Source organism: Neopsephotus bourkii, unplaced genomic scaffold (assembly GCF_033783945.1).
Source record: "Neopsephotus bourkii isolate Nb327-2 ecotype Australia unplaced genomic scaffold, CSIRO-AGI_Nbou_v1 NB_994, whole genome shotgun sequence".
In the NCBI taxonomy this organism is placed as follows: Eukaryota; Metazoa; Chordata; class Aves; order Psittaciformes; family Psittacidae; genus Neopsephotus; species Neopsephotus bourkii.
In genome coordinates this window covers 863,166-885,721 of record NW_026901486.1, presented here as the reverse complement: position 1 = coordinate 885,721, position 22,556 = coordinate 863,166, and the positions used below count along the sequence as shown (strand labels likewise).

The window sequence follows — 22,556 nt, the reverse complement described above, 5'->3', positions numbered from 1 at the left end:
CAGAAATAACCAGCTGAAATAGCACTTCATTGCTCTCAACTGTAAATTGAGCTTTTTGAATTAAAGGACATGAGCTTATTTGGGGATGAGGATCACTGCTGGTCTTTTCCCAAAGCTTTCCCACAGATTTATGGCTCTGTACTTATTTACGGTTTCCTATTTATTAGTTTTTTGTGACCATGATAGGAAACAGATACAGATGGAAAGTCACCAGCACATCTGACAAGGCTGTAACCTCCTCCCCCAGCTCATTTCCACCAGCATATGTGAAGAGCCAGCAACTATAACATTTGAAGGTTAAAAAGCTGCAGATGAGGTGGAAGAGCTCAGCTGCACCATCATGTTCCTGGCAAGATGTGAATCACCAGAAAAGCTTGTGGGAAGGCTGGAAAGAGAATCCAAACTTCCCAGTCCTCACCCTGATGCTTTCATCTTGGTGTTCTGGCTGATAAATACAACCATTAAGCACCCTGTCAGCTTCCATGTTGGATGGCAGTGCTGGCCAAGAGTTGAAATACCTTGATTTAATTAAACTGTAATAACAACTACTTCAAAGAACTGCTTTACACTGAGCTCTGATTCCACAGGTATGTGGCAAATTTGAGATGCAGCTCAAGGCATTGCACTCAGGTGATTTTCACTAATTTCAGCCTCTTGTTCTCTACAGAAATAGGCTTGGGCAAGTTACCAGGGTAGACATGAGAAGGAGATGCATCAAAAGGAGCATGACCAGCAGGTCAAGGGAGGTGATTCTGCCCCTCTACTCTGCTCCTGTGAGACCTCACTTGGAGTACTGTGTACAGTTCTGGTGTCCTCAACATAAGAAGGACATGGAGCTGTTGGAGCAAGTCCAGAGGAGGCCATGAGGATGATCAGGGGACTGGAGCACCTCCAATATGAAGACAAGCTGAGAAAGTTGGGGCTGTTCAGCCTGGAGAAGAGAAGGCTGCGTGGAGACCTCAGAGCAGCCTTCCAGTATCTGAAGGGGGCTACAAGGATGCTGGACAGGGATTCTTCATCAGGGACTGTAGCAACAGGACAAGGGGGAAACTAGCAGCAGAAGTCAGCTTCAGTTCTATGATTCCATGATTCAGGGGCACAGCATGGGCAGGACAAATCTGCCAGAGTCACCTTTTGCATCATTTGTAGATTAAAAAAAGAGGCATTAGAAGAATAAAGTACCTGATCCAGGTGACCTGGTGAAGCAGGGACAGAGAAACTTGAAACGCAGGAGCCTTCATTTAAGCTCAGCAGTTGTAACAGCAGTTTAGCTGCAATCAAACCTGTAACAGCAGTTTTAACCTTGGTTTTGTGCCCTGCTGCATGTACACAGCTTTAACTTGCCTTTGTGATATACAGCTGTTCTTTCATAAAGCCAAGCAGCACACAGGTTTACTGAAAGACACATCACATTTAGTGTTTCACAGAGGAATCTTTATACCTGCATAGAACCCCATTGACTCCAGGTGGATCTGCAAGTCTTTCTGCTCAGAAAGTTCTGTGGCTGAATTTGTTTCCCCAGTCAGAATTGTAATGCTTTGGCAGTTTTACTGGGAGGAACAGATGAGCAGAATTAGCTTTATTATAGTCAGTGTGGATCCCTTTGCTAGTGAGGAATGGAAAAAGACGCATTTATGCTAAAGGGTAAGTAACGTCATTAATCTCTGTGCCTAGCATTGTAAAATGTGTAGCATGTAGATAACTATTGGTACGGATGTGAAAGGTTTGGAACAAGGCAATCAGGAAACACAGGAACAATAATTGCTATTTATGGCCTTAGAAAACTGGCTATCACTTATCTAAATGAGAGCTGTAAGTCACTTCTGCTAGATGAGAACCTGCTATGGCTCATTTACAGCATTTACATCAGAGATTAATCATTTTTCAATCAAAATGTGGCAAGAACACTTCTTCAGGGATCTTATCTTTCATGTTTGATACCAGGAAACTTTGTTTAGAGCTATTCAACTTAGTTTGTGCAACCACTTTCCAGTGGGTGGGTGAGGAAGGTATGGAGTTCAAGCACAGATTTGGGAACGATCACTGAGAAAACCAAAACCATCTCAAACTCACGCTTTTACTATGTTTTCAGAGGCTTTAATTTCCTGACTTCCAAAAGTGCAGCTTCAGAAGCAAGTAAATTGGTACTTACTTCCCTTCCTTGTGTAAGTGGAGTACCACTTGTGGCCTTTCCATCTGCTGGAGTTCTGTCTTCTTAAACTGACTTCCTAAGGCAAGGAGGTGTATGTGACTGTATGGAGCAGGGTTCCCCTACCAATGAAGACACTGGCCATATTTGTACAAGCCTATCTGACAGAGTGGCAGAAATAGCAAAGAGTCTTACAATGCCTTTAACTAGCTGTTTCAAGAGCAGAGAAAGTCATTATTTGTCTTACATGGGAGCAAGCTGCAGTGCCGCTCATGGTATTCTCACTGCAAAGAGTAGATACAGCAAAGCACTTGAAAACCTCCCCAGTTACATTGACAATACAGGCAGCCTGCAATTGGCAGTTTACAACAGCTCACAGCTGTCATCAGTAGCATAAGTACATGATGTTTGCCCAAGTAAATAATGAGAAAAGCAGTTACTGTGTGACCTGAAACTCCCTCATCAGATAAGCAAAGGCTAAGGAAAGCCATGGAAAGTATCCTTGGAAAGATACAGAAAGGCATGTAAATCTTGAGTGAGGAAAAAGAGCACTGAAGAAAGCAGAGGCATCATCAGCCTCGAACAAAGACAAAGAGAGATTAGGAAAGGGGACCAGAACAAGGACCCTATGCACACTTAAAACTTAATGATGAATCCACATGGAGCTCAGGAGGTTCCTCAGACTCCCGACAAATGAGTTATTGCCACCTACCTGTTCCTGCTAAGAGTTGTTTACCTGTACATGTGTCTAGTTCAACTTGTCTGTTAGAGGATGGACTGAGCTACTTGGTGGCTCAGATGTGAGCTACTCAGATTTATAACCTTATCAGCAGGAAAACCTAAATCCAAGATTGCAATCAATGGCAAAACACAAATCCTGAAAAAAAATGAAGCAGACTACATTGTTTTCAATGCTTTTCAGCCTACTTCTTACACTTGCAAAACCAAAACTAAGACAAATCAGACAGGCTTCAGGGCCCTGGTCTCTGCTGCATCCCACACCACAACCCACAACAGAAGGTTTCAGTTGGGCAGTGTTACTGTGAGCAGCAGCTCAGCACAGGTGCCTCTACGAACAGACTAATCCAGGGGAAAGTGCAGCCTGACTGGTGCAAACTAAGAGCATGATGGCTTTGAGACACCACATCAAGGCTTAGAAAACCTTCCTTGGAACCTGCAGGCAGTAAGAGAGATGTTAAATGGTGTCTTATGAAATTGCTTTTAAATGATCACTTGTCAGAACTTAACTGCATTTACTCAGTCCAGCAGCTTTCAGTAAGACATCACACAGGCTTCAAATCCTCTACACAATCCCAACTGAACTGTGCAGAGAGATCATGCAATTCCCCTTTTTCTCTTGAGCATCCTGCCTGTCCCTGGCTCTGTAGACACTGCTGCATTTCCAGTGTCCATGGCTTACTGAAGGTCACATCTGAGAGTCCTGGGAGCAACACAAGAGCTTAAACACCATCATCTGAGTTCCTCAATTAACTGCATGTATGTAGGACATCAGTGCTTATGCCACAAGGGCATAAATCCATGAATGAAGGTGTGGTGTCATGACATTTAAAATGGGAATACAAAGCTGTTACTGATTTTTCAGGATATGGTTTGGATCACAAACCTTGGGTCACAAATGTTCCATCCCTTCTGTACATCACTTTGAGTGAACGAAGGAGAACATAGCCTCATAGGATCATAGAAATATAGAACCATAGAATGGTTTGGGTTGGAAAGGACCTTAAGATCATCCAATTCCAACCTCCATGCCATGGGCAGGGACACCTCACACTAGACCATGCCACTCAAGGCTTTGTCCAACCTGGCCTTGAACACTGCCAGGGATAGAGTATTCACTATTTCGTTGGGCAACCCCATTCTAGTGCATCACCACCCTCACAGTGAAGAACTTCTTTATATCTAACCTAAACTTTCCCTGTTTAAGCTTGAACCCATCACCCCTTGTCCTATCACTACAGTCCCTAAGGAAGAGACCATCCCCAGCATCCTTGTAGACCCCCTTCAGACACTGGAAGCTGCTATGAGGCCTCCATGCAGCTTCTCTTCTCCAGGCTGAACAGCCCCAACTTGCTTAGCCTGTCTTCACTGGCCTCATATTTGCACCTTTTCTGTGTTTCCTAATTTAAATTAAAAATGAGCAACACAATGAGAAAAAACTACCAGACAATGTACATCTGCGAACCATTTGCATATTTAATGGGTTCATTTTCCATTCACAACTGGGTGACAAACAAGCCAAAACAATACCAACACCCCAAAGACTCAACAGCAAGTAAGATCTGGAACCAAAAGCCTTTCACATTGTCCTTCTGGTACAGAGATGGTGACAGACGTGGCTGGGAACACTGCAGTGAACAATAACAGACACCTCAACAGTAGGTACCATTAACAGCAGAAATAACCTATATCTGGTGAAAGTCCAACAATATCTCTAAACTACTGCCCTGTATTTGTGGTATATTCCAGGAGAGATTATAAGCTTTTAAACTCACATAACTGCAATGGCTACTGTATGTGTAAGATGATTAAAACTGACTCCTAACTACTGCCACAACATTTCAGAAGACAGGATTGTTCTCACTCCCAGACTGGAACAAAACTTTTGTTTTAAAACCCCCAAAAGTGATATTATGGTATCAATGGGTAAGTGAGTCTACAAACAGAATCAACTTCTTAAAGCTAAGCAAAACCTTTATCAATATCCCAAAGATCCAACCCAAAGTAGCTCCTCTTCTATTTTGCCCTCTCTTTGTGGCTTCTCTTTATCCTCCTTGGGATTTTTGCTGTTTTTTTCAGCAGGGCTCTCTTTAAGTATTTTGTCTTTATAAGGTCTTGATTTCTTCTTACTCACCAAGCCCACCTGAACTTTCATTTTCTTTCGTTTCTCATTCAAATTCTCCTTTTCTTTTCCAACATCTGCACCTTCACTACTTTTCTTTCTTTTCTGCTTTGGGGCTTCTTCCTCATACTTCACCTCTTCATTGATGGATTCTTCCCCTTCCTTGAAACGTTTTATCTGAGATTTCTGTTCTTTTCTGCAGGAATTGGTAGAAGTTTCAGCAAGTGTAAGGCTGTAGCAGTCTACAGGCTCTGCAGCCAACAGGCTGAAGCTCTTATCACTGATGGCCAGCTCAGATTGCTCTTCTTTACAGTATCCCTTGTTATAGCAACAGTTAGGTGTCATTTCTACTGTGCGCTCACATGCTGATGGCCAACTTGGTGATCTCTTTTGCCCAGTATTTGTAGGTGACTGGGTATTTGAGATAAGGCTAGAATGTCCTTGTTGACACTTAGAGTTTGAAGATATAATCTCACCAAGGTCACCTTCAATGTTTATATCTTCAATCCATTCCTCTTCTACTTTTACTAAACACTTCCTTGGCTCTTGCCCTTTAGCCTCCTGAACTTCAATGCAATCCATTGATTCATCTTGCAAGGACTCACAGGTTTTGTTTTGTTTCTTCATGAGGCTAGCCAGCTTTGTTTCTCTGCATAAATTGGACAGAAAGTCTTCGTTATTAATACTGACTGATTTCACTGGCATCTGTTGAGTTAAAATAAACAGGTCACATTTCCAGAGACAGAAAAAGAACATACTCCAAGTGTGTTGTTCTGTGTAACCACATGGACCTTGGTACACTCAATTGTATCTGTAAAGCTGGAGTTCCAGGGTACAAATTCTACTCTTTGTGAAAACTAAAGATACAGGATAACTTCCTGAACATCTAATGAGTTTCTTGTGAGCTGAGATGCTGCAGGAATAAGATACTTTTCAAATGACTGCATACATTTTAAAACTGCATACGTTTTAAAATGCCCAAATTTAACATTGTCTCTTATGAACTTACCTCCAATTAGCTGCAAATAAGAAGCAATTACATTAAATACCATCAAGTAATGAAGTTACTAATTTCTTTGTAAGATCCATTCTATTGAACTGTTGCAGTACAGTGATTTCAGGCAAGCTGTGTGACTCCACAGAAACAACCGACCCGGATGGCTAAAACCCTAACAAGGTAAATGTGGTCCCAAAGGCAAAACTACTTGTCAGTTTATATTCTATTCTCTCTTTCCTCAGGCTGGAAGATAAACTGTTAGATGACAAAGATACTCCCTGAAGGGCAGCTCCAAAGACCCATACCTTAAATGTATCTTGTTCTCCCTTAATTCTCCCTTAATTCACCAGCTTTATACATTCATTTTGTTAAACTGTAGCCCTGTAGCAGTTTCCTATACTCCTGTCTTTGGAGACTCTAATCCTGTTCACTAAGCACATGTTTGAAGTCATATCACTTCTACATCAGTGTCTTGTGATTGTATTATTATTGTGCCTTCACTTAAAATGTGTCTTATCAAAACATTTATCTTGTAAGCAGTTTTAATATTTAGCCTACAAACACAGCTCTTAATTCACCACAATATCCATTCTGCAATTAACAGTCTACAAGCCCTCTTCTGGGTAAAAGGGAAAACACAAGAGCTATCATTTATCCCATAAATTATCTTATGCCAAACGTAAGACACATGTTGATGAACTCTGAAAACAACACAACTGATGGAGACTTGGTGCTTTTCAGGATTATGGTCTTCTTTACCCTGCCAATAGAAATCTTTAAGATCAGATCACTTCCTTTTAGACTGAGCACTGAAGATGCTGTACCAAAATAGGTGCTGCTATCCCCAGACAGCAAAATAAGTGGGGAAACTGTACAGGTTTCAGGACTTTTCCTGTGTGTTGTCACTGAAGATGCAACTGGGAGAACTCTAACACTGAATTTCAGTCACAAGTATGATGCTTAAATTGACAGTGCACCTTAAAACCAGTAAACCAACCTATCCCAATAGCAACAAAATTCTCCCAAGCTAATCAAAGTCACTTAACAGCAAACAACAGGACTAATGGAAAAGTTTGAAACTAAAAACTTCTAGTATAGTAACAAAAGACTTATTGACTTACTTAATCCTGTGCTTCTTTCCTTGCAGGTGGGACTGCCATGTTTCTATAGATGTAAGTGTGACATTACATACGGGGCAAATGTAATAACCAACTCCAATTGCTGCAAAGAAGGAACATGTACGTTTGAGAGCCTGCAACTGCAAAGCAAAATTCAAAGCACATCACAATCCCATCCCATGCAAGAGTCCTAACATAATGACATAAACAGTGTTTATGGACAGAGTCTCTGCTGCAGTTTTACACTAGAATAATACTTATGAAGGGAGCTGATAAGGTGTTCAGCTGCAATGTAACCATGGTTTAAACACTGCCAAAGAGTGTATTTTTGATGACTGAAGTGATCCAACATAATGCCAGTAACTGTTGTCAAGTGCTGATGAGAATGAACTGTACTGAAAAATTCAATACTATTGTAAATACCTGACCCAAAGCAAGCACCAATAGACACCAGCCCAGTCAGTCTAGAATTAACTAAAAGGAGATCAGTTTAAACACTACCTGTTCAAATGTTCATGCAGCTTTGATTCAACCCTGAGAAGAGGGAATTGTCCATACAGTACACTATGAATATGCTACATGAAGCTTCAGGCAAATATAACATAAGACCAGATGAGGAAACACCTTGTGTTTTCTAGGTTGCCATTTTCTCCTACAGGCTGTGCCATCCATAGACCTATGTATTCTGAAATCAGAGAGCAACCCTTTTCCCCATGGAAACCCAAGAGCTTAATCCATTAGCAGCATTAATTCCATCAGGCTATATTGCTTTACATAAAAGCATGTTATTTAAATTATAGCATGACTTAATGAGAACTGTTAACAATAACTTTTGACTATCAGGTAGGCATTTTAATTCCTTACTAAAGAAAGCATTGACAGTTCTGTTGCATAGCACCAGATGATGCTCTCTCAGAAGTAATGGAAGTTGCACAGCAACAGGGCCCTGGCTTTGAACAGAGTTCTTGAGCTGCAGACAGTCCTAATGGGAGGCTGGGGAACAATGCATGTTTAGGAAATAGATTTCCTTATGTGTGAAGACTGAAATAAATCTGACAAGCAGTTCCATGAATAAAAGATTAAGGGAAGACATGACACCAGTTTTCAATTATTTAAAGAATGAGACAAAAAAAGAAACAAATGATTCAATTCTTGTGCCTGCTTCTTGTTCTGTGCATAGTGAAGAAATGCACTGTGGTGAGAGAAAGCTGAATTCAATGTTAGTAGGAGGTTTTAACCTTGAGAAGAAGACCTGGGACATGTTCCTTATGGAGGCTGTGGAGTTTTCAGCATAAATGTTTTTTAAGAACAAGGTGGATGAACATCTTAAGAATGACACAGACAAAACCGATCCTGGCCTCAGATTTAGGGGACTGGGGTCTTGTCTGTAACCCTTTGAATTTGATTACAGAACTCAGAGACAGAACTTTAACAGCTCACAGACCAAACAGAAAGGAAAAAACGAACTTGTTCTCCAGCGCAGGAGAAGCCTATCATTTCCTTGCACACATCAGAGTAGTTCCTTGCACAAATCAGAAGTGAGAACCCAAGCTACGCTCAGAGGTTGCAACACCTGCTCACATTCTGCTTACCACTTGTGCTGGATTCTACAGGGACAGCTTTGTCTCCCATCTCCTCCAGTAGCCTTTTACGTGCTTCGTTTCTTCTGTGTTTCTTACCACTGTAATGCTCCTGGGCTATAACTGGTTTATTAAAGGAAGCACAGCAGAGCCTGCAGAACTTGTTTGGATCATTGGACTTCAACCCTGTGTTGAAGGATGATGAAGACTCTCCAGCTCCTGAAGGCTGCAAGGGCTTCTCACCCAGTGGGTGCTCTAAAGCTGGAGACATGGAAGCAGAGTCAGCACAGGGAAAGCTAAAACAATTCCAAGGAACAAAACAGACTACAGAGCAATCTGCTGGGTGCTGAACTACTTTTAATAGACTATAAAGTATCTTAGTCCTTGATATGAATGTACAGACAGATAAGGAACATAACCCTGGAATATTCAGAATCCCTACCATTAGATACTTAAAAATCAGCTCTGTTTGATGACTGGTCACTCTAAGGTCCTTATAGAGTCCAAGAAGAGAGATGAACACTTGCAGAGGGTGATTCAGAGGATATAAACTATGCTTCACCCTTAAATACAGTTCAGCAACTTTTACAGGAGTAACATCAGTTCAGTGCTGCTCATGGACTGTTGTTTTAATTTCTTATCATATTAATTTATGACAGGAACAACTTGTTGGCACTGCAGTGAATTCTCAGAACAATGATCACCTTTCATTAATAAAAAATGAGTAATATTTGCCTCTAGTTTCAGTCAATGAGAGGGAATTTGAAAGCAAGGTTCCATGGCTTCAGAGCTGTGCAGGGAAGCATCACTGTTTATTCACCTATGTAGTTACTGCAAGACAGCTCCACAACTTTGGCAGCATTGAAAAGCATAGGGGCATGGCAAGTGTAGGAAGGTACTTCCCTGTATTTGTTTCAGAGAGTGACAGGAAAACACATGCAAAGCAAACTGTTTAGTCCTTACCAGGAACAATCTGCATGCCCTGTGCTGGCACGTGGGCTTCCTTGGAGAACCGCTTCATGTTTTTAGCATGGGTCTTTCCCAAGTAGTGAGACAAAGCATCGACTGGGGAAGTAAACAACATGCTGCAGAGACTGCAGTACTTGTATTTGCCCACTGCTTCATCCTCATCCATCTGAAAGCAGACAAGGGCAAGCTCAGTTAGAAGCATTCATTGAAATATACAAGGAAAAGCTTTATTTAGCAATGAAGAGGAACAGTCACCTGAAAATCAGTACCATCTGTTTTCTTCTGCCTCTTATCTCCATGCATTTGGATGTAAATATGAACTTTCTGAGCATGTTTTTTGCCCTGGGAAGAGAAGAATTACTCCTGTTTCAGTAATAAGGATCCACACAAGTGATATATCCAGTGACTGGGACTCTAGTCATCAAAACCTACTTTCAACATTTGCCAGACTGCATTTGTATAAAGCAGAGCCACAAGTGGGCAAATGCCAGTTCATGGCACAATACTATACTTTAATCAATAATGTAGTACTTAGCTTTACTCAGAGCATTTTGCCTCAGCAGCCTTTGGAGTCATTTACTTTCAACTCTTTGGGGAATCAAAAATGCTGACATGTCCCCTTACAAACAGGGATGCTAAAATAGGCAAGGAAAGGAAAGGAACGCAGCCATGCCACAAAGGCAGTCTGCTGTGCTGCTTTACCACTGAGCCTGGGGGCTTGATATCAAGTCTGTCCCCTGTCCTGACACACAAGAATGACATGCAATGATTTACCTGAGAAGTCTAGTCTCCGCAGAGAGTCAGTGGAGATTTCCCTGGAAAGCTGAGTTAAAGTATCTCCAGCTTGGAGTCAACCTGCGGAGATTCCTGCACCCTTCTACTGAGGATACAACAGTCCAGGTATCTAACATTGGGTGTTAATGTATACTTCCCTCAGAGGCAATTACTTTTTAATTCTTAGATGCTCTCTCAATCTATAACCTTCAAACTCTTGCACTTGTAACACACCCTCATGATAACCTATACGGTGGGAACCTATAAAGAAAAGAATTGCCTTCTCTGATGTGATGCTTTTCAGATGTCTTTTAAGGATTCTGAGGAGCAGTGCAAGACATTATAACAATATTATCAAAGAGGAAGGGGTCCTATACTGCCTGGCTAGTTAATACAAGTGAGGAAAAGAGAAAGTTACTTATTTCCATCACTTTGATCTATAATGGTGAATCAGGTAAGTTTACAATTGCACTCATCATCCTCAGCTGGATTTAGATCCAAGAAACAGAGCATCAAACTGAGGGTCTGAACCCTGTCAAGTCCTAGCAGCACAACTGCTGCTTAATGCTGTACAGAGCAGCATGTGTATTGCTGGGTGAAGAGTCAGGAGCATGACCTCGATCCTCCATAGCACTGCTCTGTGCTGTACACACGTCATGCCTCATGTGGTACAGAATTGCTTCAATTCCATATACAGCATGGCCTAAATTTGCTCAGTTCCTTCTGAAGTCATGCTACAATATGCAGCTGATTGCCCTTCACTATCATTGAACCCACAATCTGCACAACATTCAACTCTGGTTAATGTCTAAAGCCAAGTATAAGCCTTGAAAAACACACTATAAAAAGACTTGTGGAACACTACACAGAAACCCCAAACAAACCAAAGCCCCAGTTCTAGGAGAAATCCTACCCAGCCTACCTTGTAGTGTGATATCCTTTCAGACTCAAACTGCAGCCCTGCCCTGCAAACCTTACAGAAAGTGTTGGTGAAAAGGTCTTTCCTTGTTGCTTCATCTAAAATGTCCTCTAAATGGGAACAGCAAAAGACAAAAATCAGCCAGTTTTTAGGACAAGATACATTGCTGATACGAAACATCAACCCCTTTGACATTCGCATGTAGCAGCAGATGAAGGAACCAATGCTCACCCACTGAATCACACTGTGCCTTACGGTGGCTTCAAATAAATGCTGTAAAGCCACTGGAATCTTCCTACTTACCAAAGTATTGCTCTCATGGATGTATAAAGTATTACTATAAGAGTACCTGGGCTTTAAAAACACAGAGACTCTTCACTGGGTTGTCAATCTACTTCAAATAGGCTACAATGTCAGAAATACTTGACTAACAGTTTAAAACGAACAATTTTAAGTGTACTGGATCACAGAGTTAAATATGGGAATATTCCTTAAAGAAGAGATTTATAGAAAGCCTGGCAGTAGCTCACTGCATGAGAAAGGCCAGAAGCTCTCAGATGCTTAGGGAGGTTATACCCATGTGCCCTACAGCAATTTAACTGATTTAGTTATATGGGAAAAATTGCTCCAATAGCTTGTTCAGTTTTCTTTGCCCTTTTCCCAGTTAACTCATGGCCTCTGTACACTTTAATTCATACTAACATTGGCCAAGACTTGAAGCTATTCCTGAATAATTGTATGTGCAGGCACATTTGAACTGGGGGGACACTCTAAAAAGCACTTAAATGTAGTACTAACATCACGTCAGTTGAGAATTAAACACACCCTTCAGAGGAGCACAGCTGTGCTAGCAAACCCCTCACAAAGATAAAGCTACATCCCCACTCCTGCTCTTTCTCAACACACCTCAGTTCATTAGAGAGGCCAGTTTAACTTACATAGCTTGAAACACCTCTCTAATACAGTATGCTTTCAAGGAGCAAGTCTACCCAAACCATTCTATGGTTCTGTAACTGAGCTTCAGTTTACCCAATGGTCCATCCTGGAAGCCATGTACAGAGCAGTTGGCTTTCCACGCTTTGCACACAGCCTGGAGCACAAAGCATTGTGCCCTGTGGTCTCCAGGCTCAGTGCCAAAAAGCATCAAGAAAGCCATAAAGGCAATCAGCCTTCACCATTATTTCTAAAGATTGCTCTCTGGGCCCCTTGCCAAATTCAAGTCCAAGGGAACATTAAAAACCAGAATCAAATACTGTGTATTGTGTCCTGTAACTCTAAATAACAATGCTAAACTGTGGGATGATCAGTTAACAAGTGACTGAGGAAGGACTAGAGTCTACTCAGTCCCCTGGGACAACACAAGACTGCCACCTTTGCACAAGGAAAAAGCTTTGAACAGAGCATTAATTTTGGTACAAACTGTATACTTTATACATATACTGTATACTTTAACCAAGCTGTAATGTAGCTCCAGTGGAAGCCCAAAACAAGGAATGCCAACCATGCGTAACCAGCTGAAAATCTATCAGCAGCTCTATGGGCACTGAGAAAACCCAAGGAATGGCAGACACAGAGATCCTTCTCAGCCTGTGTGCATGGCCAACCCCACTCTGCCTTCCCAAAGTGAAATGTTTAACATACACGTCTTAATAAAGTTGGCTCTGATGAGGCTTCTGGCTGCGATTGCCATGATGACTGGGTATCAAAATGCCACTCTCTGGCATGGTTTACCAATGAAAGAATTCACCTTCTAATAAAACCTTTGTTTTCATGAGGTACAAAGGCAAGGTGCCTTGTCCTTTAGAGCTTTTGTATTATGTAGTATGACCCACCCAGAAATGCTCAATACTCTACAGTTATTGATTCACATAACTTAAACCCTTCAAACAGAGGAGTGAATGATGGACACAATAACTTGACTTGATACATAAGAAAATCCAATGACTTAGTTTTGGTCATTAGAAGAAAGTCCATTTTGCACCCAAAGCACACGAATTGCCAATGTCTGTAGCAGAACAAGCCACTGAGAGAGGAAAATTACATCAGTTTGCTCAAGTGTACTGAGCTGTAAAACCAGCTCCCTAGAGAAAGATAAATGGAACTGCAATGTAACCAGGCACAAGGCTATGAAATGCTATTATCACTCTATTTCAATTTGCATAGCTTCTCACTATAAAAGACATCTCTGTTTCAAAGACAGACTTCTTTATATTACTTAAGGACACTATCCTAAGCATGTTTTCCGTGACTTAGCAGTGAATTCCACAGCCTTCTTGGTGGACATAACCCAATCAATGCTTGCTCCAAAAATACCCTAAAAACATAATAACATGAAGAATTAAGAACGTTTGAATGTGAAATTAAACTTGCTTTTTCCTGCCTGACCACTGCAGGGAAAAGCTTGGATTACAGGGAGCAGAAGCCTGGTTGTCCAAGTAACTTTTTGTTGTGCTTCTTGGAGCCTTCCTGAACCCTGTTGTGTCCTTGTCATCAATGGCATTTTGCACTACCTGATAAATTGCACTAGAATATATTCTAGAGACATTTCAAATATTGCTCTTTATTGTTACAAGAGCCATTTTCATTCTTCAATACTGTGAAGAGGTGACAGGATTTGACTTAAGATTCTTCTTTGGACATTTATCACATCTTAGTCCTCTTTTTGTAATACCGTGTCTTCTATTTCTCATTAAGTCTTTCCATTTTTCACTTCTTAACATTGTCTTCCCCTGCTTTAGCTCAGTCTTTTCTCAAGGTAAGGTTATACTACTCCAGCTGAGTCAGCAGTGATGAATGCAGAGTTACCAGAATCGCAGTGAGGTCTCCTCTGACTTCAGTCTAACACTTGTACCATTGTTAAACCCAAGAACTGATTTCCCCCCCATGAGAAAAATAGCTGCAAAAATAAAGACACAGAGTTCACAACATTTGTCTTCATTTTGGACCCTTAAAGATTTGCTCTACTCAGTTTTTCTCCATGGTCACAAGATGACTATTAACACGTATCACATGAAACAGGCAGGGTTCCCAAACAATAACTTGGCTGGGGAACACAGACCAGAACCATGAGAATGGGAATGTATCATGCTTTAATGCAGCTCTTAGCTTTCACATGCTGTTACATTAGCAAATACAGGGGAATTCAGTTCCAGCTTCGCTAGTATGATACAATCAAGCACAGCATAACCTCACCTGCTTTCCTTAAGGCAAACAAGGCCAGAACATCCCGATCTACAAGCAGGATACAGCAGCTACTAGTAAAGCTGGTCAGGAGCACAGCTAGGCGGCACTTCTGAGAACGATTGGTTGCCACTTTTAAAACCCCTGATCTGACAATTTCAGCCTCAAACCACATGAAAACCTATATATATAACCAGAGCCTTTTGCTTTTTATTTTCTATATGGTTAGTGGATTTTTAGGCACATACATATGCCTTGGATAATGTGTTTCTACCCAGTCTTCTGACAAACTGCATGGAGACAGGTTCAGGAACAAACTGATGTGTCTCTCACTTAAACCCCAACCAGGCAGCGAGCTGGAAATGGTTTTCAATTCTGTCTGGGCAACTGCAGGCTCCTTCCCAATGCCAAACACACACATCAACAGCCTTTGCTAACACATCTCTGCTCCCTTCCAGAGAAATGTCACAAACCAGCCTGCCCTTCTCCTTTCATCTGTGCCTCAAGACCATTTGCAACACATAGAAATGATAGAGCATGGGAAAATCTATGCTACTGCTGCCTGTGTGCAACCAGTTCCATAAATATTCAGCTGAACTTGAGGCCTTCAGCTTTCAGACTGACATCTTTCCTGGAAACTAAGAAAACGTTTGCAAAGGAAATAGTTCCCCTTACAGTTTGCAACCATACTACCAGAAACCTTTCAGGGAATTAAGCAAAAGCAGTGGCCTTACACAACTGCCACACCGACCTTTACGTGCCTCCAAAATGTTTAAATAGAGGTACCGGTATCATGAATTTGGAGCAACTGTTCGAATCAACTTTCTGTCGTTAAATGGTTCACTGCAGAACAGACCAACTGCTGTTTGTCACAAAGGGCCTGCTCCTTAATAAAAGGATGTGGGTAAAAATATTTTAGAAATATAAGACATGAGATTGATTTTTATTTTTTTTAAGAAAAGATGCAATCATTCACGCTGTGTGATTAAGTCAACCAGTAATTTTCAGTGTGGTTTTTCCTTTATTTTTAGGCTATTCCCCAAAACAACTGTTTCTGTTTGTCAACAGCCCACACTTTGGAGGAATAACAGGTCTCTGGACTATCTGGAGCCATTAATCCAGCTTCCTATTTACTAATCACCCAAGGGCAGTATTTTCTCCTGTGATTCTTAGTAGGTCTTAGGTCTGTTCTTTCCTCAGCTGTATTATGAACCCTGTGGTACCTGGTACTGCCACAGACATGCTCTGAGATCTCATGTTCTGTGAAGTCCACTGATATTCTAAGAAAAGACATACTATAGCAACAGCAAATATTAACAGCAGTTTACGTATCTCAAAGGATGCACAAAGTGAAGCAGCACAAAGGGGTTTCTGGCAATCAAAGGATGAATCTGATCCCATTGAAATGCTAAGAAGAGCTTTGCAAGTGACTTTAGCACAGCTGATTAACCTCAGATAATCACAAATTCTCGTTAAAGGAAGTGCACAGATTTCTCGAAGATTTAACTCCATGCTCATGGGAAGTGCAGAGCAGTGTAACAATTCCTTCTGCCTTCTGGGCTCAGAAATCCCACCAGATTGGTACCTCTCTTGAATAATGGCCTTGTTTTCAGAGTCACCTCAGAGCAAGGACTGGTCCTGGGCAGAATAGCTTCTGAAAGCACAGATGATCCACAGATGACCCTGTCACTAAAAGACACAGGTCTCATATGGTAGATTAAAATTATTAGCTTTGAGGCTTCAGTAGTCTTGAGGGTGCTCTGTTTACAGGAAGATATGTGACCACACAGGGCTGAAAACAAGAGTGCAGTGCTGGATTTACAAGTGTTTAGAACACTGATTAAAGGGCACTTTTAGTGGGTAGAGTACACGCATTACAAGAGGACAAAAGAAGCTTCTGCTCTGCTCTAAGGTGGCACTGACCACAGCAAAAGAATGCACACAAACAGAAAGCAGCCAGGATGAGAATGGACAATTGCAGTAACACGAGGCTGCATGTGTTAGCTATGTGTATGTAGAGATTTTTTACTTCAAGAAAATTATCAGCTCACCAACATACCATCTGCCTCACCTGTAGCATCTGCTTTGCTCCATTATCCTTCCTAAGCTCTTAAGAAATACTTCTTTTCAGAGGGAACAGGGCTGAGAAATGTACCTGTCAAAGCTGATTAGATTGAATGAGAAATGAGCATTCAAGTACCACCCAGGCACAAAGGGGAAAATCCAGTAATAAAACAGGTAACATTTCCTGTTTCATCATGCTTCACTTGTATGCCCAGAAGGAAAACATGACAGTATAGACTTCCATGAATGTGCTATCTATAAGGTATCCTTAAAACATAAGATATTCACACAAAAAAAAGAGAAAATATTATTTTTGTTGGACTGCAAAAACATAAAAAAATCAGACCCTGGAGACAACGCTTCTCTTAGTGATGATCCATGTGAGAACGAACATAGCCCAAAAGGAAAAACTAGACAAACAGGTGAAGTTTTCCATTTTCTTTTCAAAGGAAGGAATCAAATATTGGTTATTCTTTTCAACTATTAATTCTCAGCAGTCACTACAGTATTTCTGTGATTACTTCAGCTCTTATTGTGATTCAACAGCTTAAAATCCAGGACACAGAATAGGTGCCAGAAAGATTATTTTTATCAAATAAAATGTCTATAAAATGCAAAAAAGAGCAAAACACATACATACGCAAGTAATTCTGTATTCTTTCTTGGTTTTGTAACACAGTTTATGGCACTCACCCGAGATACATAGGCATTTTCATAACAGGCTGCTTTACAGTCAGAGTCAAATTCCAGATGCACTCCAGAGACTACAGACCCCTAACAGAGAAGGCAGGCAGAAGTGGGAGGAAGTAAGAGAGGGCAAGGCTGGAAAGATAGATTATGCCTCTGCACAGAGAAATGGGACAAGGTTATATGGCAGGGGGTTGGAACTAGATGATCTTAAGGTTCTTTCCAACCCAAACCATTCCATAATGCTGTGAGTCTATAATGATTTCCTTACTGTTTCTTGATTCTCTGTTATGATCTTAGAAGCACATTTTCAATCTTCATTAATGTTAAATCTTCAATGGCACAGCAATGCAATAAAACTCTCATGTACGAAGACTTAAGGACTTTTAAACTTTATTGTACTTGCATATTTTACTACTTGGGAAATGTTCAAGGATGTCTTTTTAACTTTAAACCTTTGCTATCTGCTTTCTTACTTTTGTAAGTTAATTGTAGAGGAATCTTTGTGGTGCGCCATATAGGAAAGGCAGGGGAAGAAAAAGTCTTCCCTCAGGGCAGTATAAATGTGGTAGGAAAAATACTAACATTAATTAAAATGTCAGAAACCAGGTAATTTCAAAAAGCCTCTTCAGCCCAGGATTTTCTACCACTTGATTAAAAAGGAAATGCTCCAAGCTTCAGTCTATTATTAATGTTTCTTCCCCAATTCTTGAGGGTAGAGAAGACATAAAGCAGAACAATGTAGTAAAGAAAAACGTCTAGGCTAGACAAATCCCTTAAGGCAAAGGCATAAAGTTTCAAGTGGAAGGTACTAAACCCACAAAATGACAGAGCTAAATTCTGCCCTCAAACAGCACCAGCATTTTAATGAGAAATGGATGGATTCACATGAATCAAGTTCAACAGCTGCAAGTCCTCAAGAGCAAATATTGACCCACATATTTTCTTCATTTTACAAGCCCTTTCCTGTGGTTGTCTCCAAAGCACAAGCAGTGGGGGTGGAGAATCTTACCAGGCTACTACCTGTCAGCCTCACGGTAACTGAGGGTGCATGCTGAAGCCTGTCCCAGCTGCAAAGTAGAACAGGTTAATATACATCATGTGCACTATATTAATTTGCTTTATTCTGCAAGCAAGAAAGGCAAGAACCTGCACACAGCTGACAGGTTGTAACTTCACCAGATGTGCAAACCCTGCTGCTTGTCATCAGGCAATCATTTTACTACTCTGTAACAAGATGAAAGATGAACAAGAGCTTCAATGCTTATAGAGGATCAGCTGTCCAAAACTATGGGCAAACAGCATCCCTGAGGTCCAGTCATTTTTGATTGCAGTACAGCAGGACAGCACAGTCCCTGTACAGGAGAAATCAGAAAGCAGTCTCAGAAATAACCTCAGGTACCCACAGATATCCAGGGAAAGGCCAGGCAAAGACAACAAACTTTAAACCCCTTGTCAAACACATGGAGCTGCAGTATTACTGCACTATATTCCCTATACAAGGGAAGCTGAACCAGAGAGATTTTGACTCCTGTAGTTAGGTGCAAAAATATTTCTCCAAGGAAATGACACTGCAGTAGCACTAAATTTTCATTTTCTCAGTGAGTTTAGGCACCAAATATCGTTTTGAATGATTCTTTGTTTTGTTTTCAAAGCTCAGGTGATCAGAAAAAGGTGAAACGCCAAACTGGACTCTCCTGGTTGGAAGCGAATGCATGTTTCCATAAAATAGTTTCATCACTATTCACCACAGACTACTAGAACAAGTGAACTTACAAGCAGTTATATGCATCTTTGAGTTATCACAGATTTGACTAGGACACATGGCTAAGCCTGCACACATCCAGACGGCCTTTGAAGCGTATAACTACACTACCAAAAGAGGGATTAAACCCAGTGTTGCCCAAACCTTCTCAAATGTACAAACTAAATCAAAGCAGTGTTGAAAGCCTTGATAAATGGATCTGTGATCTGCTCCGACTCTCAACAGCAGCTTAGAACTGGTGTGAACACAACGCTCCCCCTTCTGCCCTAGGTGAGCAAGGAACAAGAGACTGCCTGCTTTTATAGCACTCTCAGCCCAGCCAGGACACAGAAAGCATTTTAAAGCATTAAGATCAAAACAATCTTCAGTAATAAAATTAAGGTGTTTGCTTCTTGCAACACAGTTCCCTGATTCTCTTCATTTTTCTTCCTGTTGATCCAAGTGTTCTTGTTCTCACACTTCTCTGTCCCTGCTGAGCATTACACTGACCTCTGCTCCCTGCCTCCCATCACACCCACGAGAGCTGGGCCAGCCTCTCGCAGCTGAAGCAGACTGACATCAGCTATTCCGCTTTTACCAGCAAAAAAGCTGTACTTTTTTTCAAGTGTCAAATCATTTTACTACAATAAATTGCTCAGGATTTCAGAAAACAAGTCTTTGGGTTTTGTTTTTTTGTTTCTGTGAGCATAGTTTGATCATGCCATACTTACATTTTCTTGAAACACACATCCAAATGTGAACAGGGTGCAATTGAACACTCGTTAAGTCTATGCTGGGTGGTTGGTTCCTTCTGAAGAAGAATCTAATGCATTAGACTTATTAAACACTGCAGGATAAGCTGTTAGATTCCTTGCCAGGCATCACGTTATTTCTGTTGGATAAAAGACCCTTTCCCCTTTCCACTCTGTCATGGTTGAACCCCTCTTGGGTCTTAAGAATATCTAAGATAAACATCTCCCACTCGCCACTTTGTAAACTCTCTGAGGCAGGTTAGGACAAGTTACTCACCTTCTGCCCAGCTCCCTCCAGACGTATAAATGCTCCCATACAACTGTATCATACTAGTTTGTGCAATGTTATTTCTCAGCCTACTCTTAGGGCTGTTTAAGATAGGCTTGTGGAATGTGGGGTGAGGAAAATACAAGCAGTTAATTGACACCCTACTATTCCTCCTCCTCCCTCCATTAGTGATGATGTGTAGACTAAAAAAGGAGGAAGAGGGGAAAAGTAGTCATTCATAGCATGAGAGCACTATGAACTGAGTCTAGAAGAAAGATGAATGGTTGTAACTAAAGATTACTTACACTTTCACAGGTACCCAGGGTTTTTATCTTGTTGCCACTGAGCCAAAAGAAACCCCTTAGGCTAAAAGGTACAAACAAAAAACCCCATTGGGTCTGTGTGTGTAGAAATGAGCAAGAACTACAGCCACAGAAAGTTTCCAAAGGCAAAAGTACTGTTAATTTTCATTAAGAAAAGGATACTTTCCCTTCCCACCAGGCTATCAAACCGTAACATCCAGTTCCACAGTTCTGTTTGGCACAGGTAGGACCTGACAAGCACAACCAACCAGCAGTCCTTTGTGTCTGGCTCATGACAAAACTTGCTGTGCACTAAAAATAAGGGTGTGAACTACCTCTGGACACTAAGGATTTAGGAAACACAACCTCCAGACCCTTAAATTCCCTTGAAATTCTCAAGAGGTCAACATCCTTCTAAAGTTAAAGACTTTGCTGCTAACACACCAAAGCCCATTTTGGAGCTCTGGAACATGATGAAATAGGTGTGAAAAATGGAACTGAAAACCTAAACACAGCAAGACTGCCTTCTCAACTTGCCCCAAGTATATTCTTTTGAAGAGAATATATACTTGTGCTGCCTTTTCCCTCTAGAAAGCTGTTTAAAATAGCTGTCAGTGTTCTACAGAGAGTGATTCATTCCCCTGGAGTTATTTCTGTTCAACAGCATTACTAAATGTAACTGACAGTGGGGAACCCTCTGTTAAAGGATGTTTCACATACTTAATAATTAAGAAAAAGGCCTATGTTTATGCATTGCTAAATGTGTGGCTTTTCTTTTTTTAACTCGATTTTCATTATACAATTGATAATGCTCATAAACCACTGAGCAAAGCCTTTCAACATGAAGTGGTTTACACTCATTTTGAATGGCTTGGTGTGCCTGGAAGCTCAACACTTATTTTGGGGTCCTATTTGCCAGATTTCAACAGGATGATGTCTCTCTCAGGAGAGACTATCAGGGAAGGAGAGGACATGGAAAGCTCCCATCACTTTAAGCTTCAACTCCAGGGCTCTATATCACAGCTCTGGTATATAACAACAACCTATTTGCCATGTTTAGTCTATGAGAGTAGAGCAAAGCCTCTTTGCACTGAAGAATTAAATGTAAGACTGACTTTTACAAGCTGTATACCAAGTAGTTTGGGTCTACTGCAGGCACCCTACTTCTCCTTCCACATGCAAAACACAGACAAGCCTCACACTGAAGAGGGTTGGAACTACATGACACTTGAAGGTCCCTTCCAACCCAAACTGCTCTGGGATTCTATGACTGCATTTTACCCCTTTGGCACCAAACTCCCGTCACTTTTCAGTGCTGGCATCCCGAAAACATGCTTTATTTCACAGGGGTAAAGGCTCTAACACAACATTACCACACTGTGACAGGCTGCTGCCACCACTTCCCCTCACGACCCCTATGGCTCCGCGGGGCCGGGCCTGACTCACCTGTGAGGTAGGCGGGAGCCTCCTCACCCCGCTCCTCCATGGCCCCGGCTGGGAGCCTCCTCCACGGCCGCTCTTCAGGTCCCCCTTCGGGGCTGCGACCTTAACAGCCCGCAGCTGCTGACCCCCCCGGCCCCAAGCTCGCCCCTCGGGCCGCCTGCACCCGGCCCCGGCCCCTCAGGCTCTATAACCCGCCCCCCGCGGTGGGCACCGTAACCCGGCTGTGCCCGCCCTCAGCGGCTGCTCCGGCCCGGCCTCCCCTCAGGGTCCACAGCCCGCCAGGCTGAGGGGGGGGGGGGTGCTGCTTGCAGCTGCCTCACGGCTGCCCCATAGGTGCTGCTTACTGCCAGTACCAGCCTAGTATGGACATTGCAACCACTAGTAACTGCCTCATGATTGCCCAGTAACTACTAGTAATTACCAGTATCAGTCTAGTATCTTCATCAGAGCTATTAGTAACTGCCACATAACTGCTCAACAGCTACTAGTGACTACCAGTATCAGCCTAGTATCTGCATAACAACTACTAGTAATTGCCTCATGCTGTTCAATAGCTACTAAGTCACAGCCTAGTATATGCCTCACAACTACTAGTAATTGCCTCATAACTGTTCAATTGCCACTAGTAACTACCAGTGTCAGTCTAGTCTATGTCTCACACCTAGTAGCTGCCTCACAACTGCCCAATAGCCTCTAGTAACTACCAGTATCAGCCTAGTATCTGCCTCACAACTACTACTAACTGCATCA

The 22,556-nt window shown here is 41.8% G+C and overlaps 1 protein-coding gene across 3 annotated transcripts; it reads right to left on the bottom strand.

Annotated features, from left to right (window-relative positions):
• Window positions 1-3,087: 3,087 nt before the first annotated feature.
• Window positions 3,088-21,866, bottom strand: KRCC1 (lysine rich coiled-coil 1). Of its 3 annotated transcripts, none has more exons than XM_061359748.1 (8): window positions 21,810-21,866; window positions 11,370-11,476; window positions 9,929-10,015; window positions 9,668-9,839; window positions 8,717-8,965; window positions 7,128-7,227; window positions 4,422-5,658; window positions 3,088-3,099 (listed from the first exon to the last, which is right to left on the bottom strand). In XM_061359748.1, the coding sequence occupies exons 1-7, from the start codon at window positions 21,847-21,849 to the stop codon at window positions 4,866-4,868; spliced, it is 1,548 nt and encodes a 515-aa protein (XP_061215732.1). In that variant the 5' UTR covers window positions 21,850-21,866; the 3' UTR covers window positions 3,088-3,099; window positions 4,422-4,865. The 3 variants fall into 3 exon arrangements, with proteins under 3 accessions (XP_061215732.1, XP_061215734.1, XP_061215733.1); XM_061359750.1 differs by lacking the exon at window positions 21,810-21,866 and adding an exon at window positions 10,448-10,708 and having other exon boundaries at window positions 11,370-11,478; XM_061359749.1 differs by lacking the exon at window positions 9,929-10,015.
• Between the last annotated feature and the right edge of the window lie 690 nt (window positions 21,867-22,556).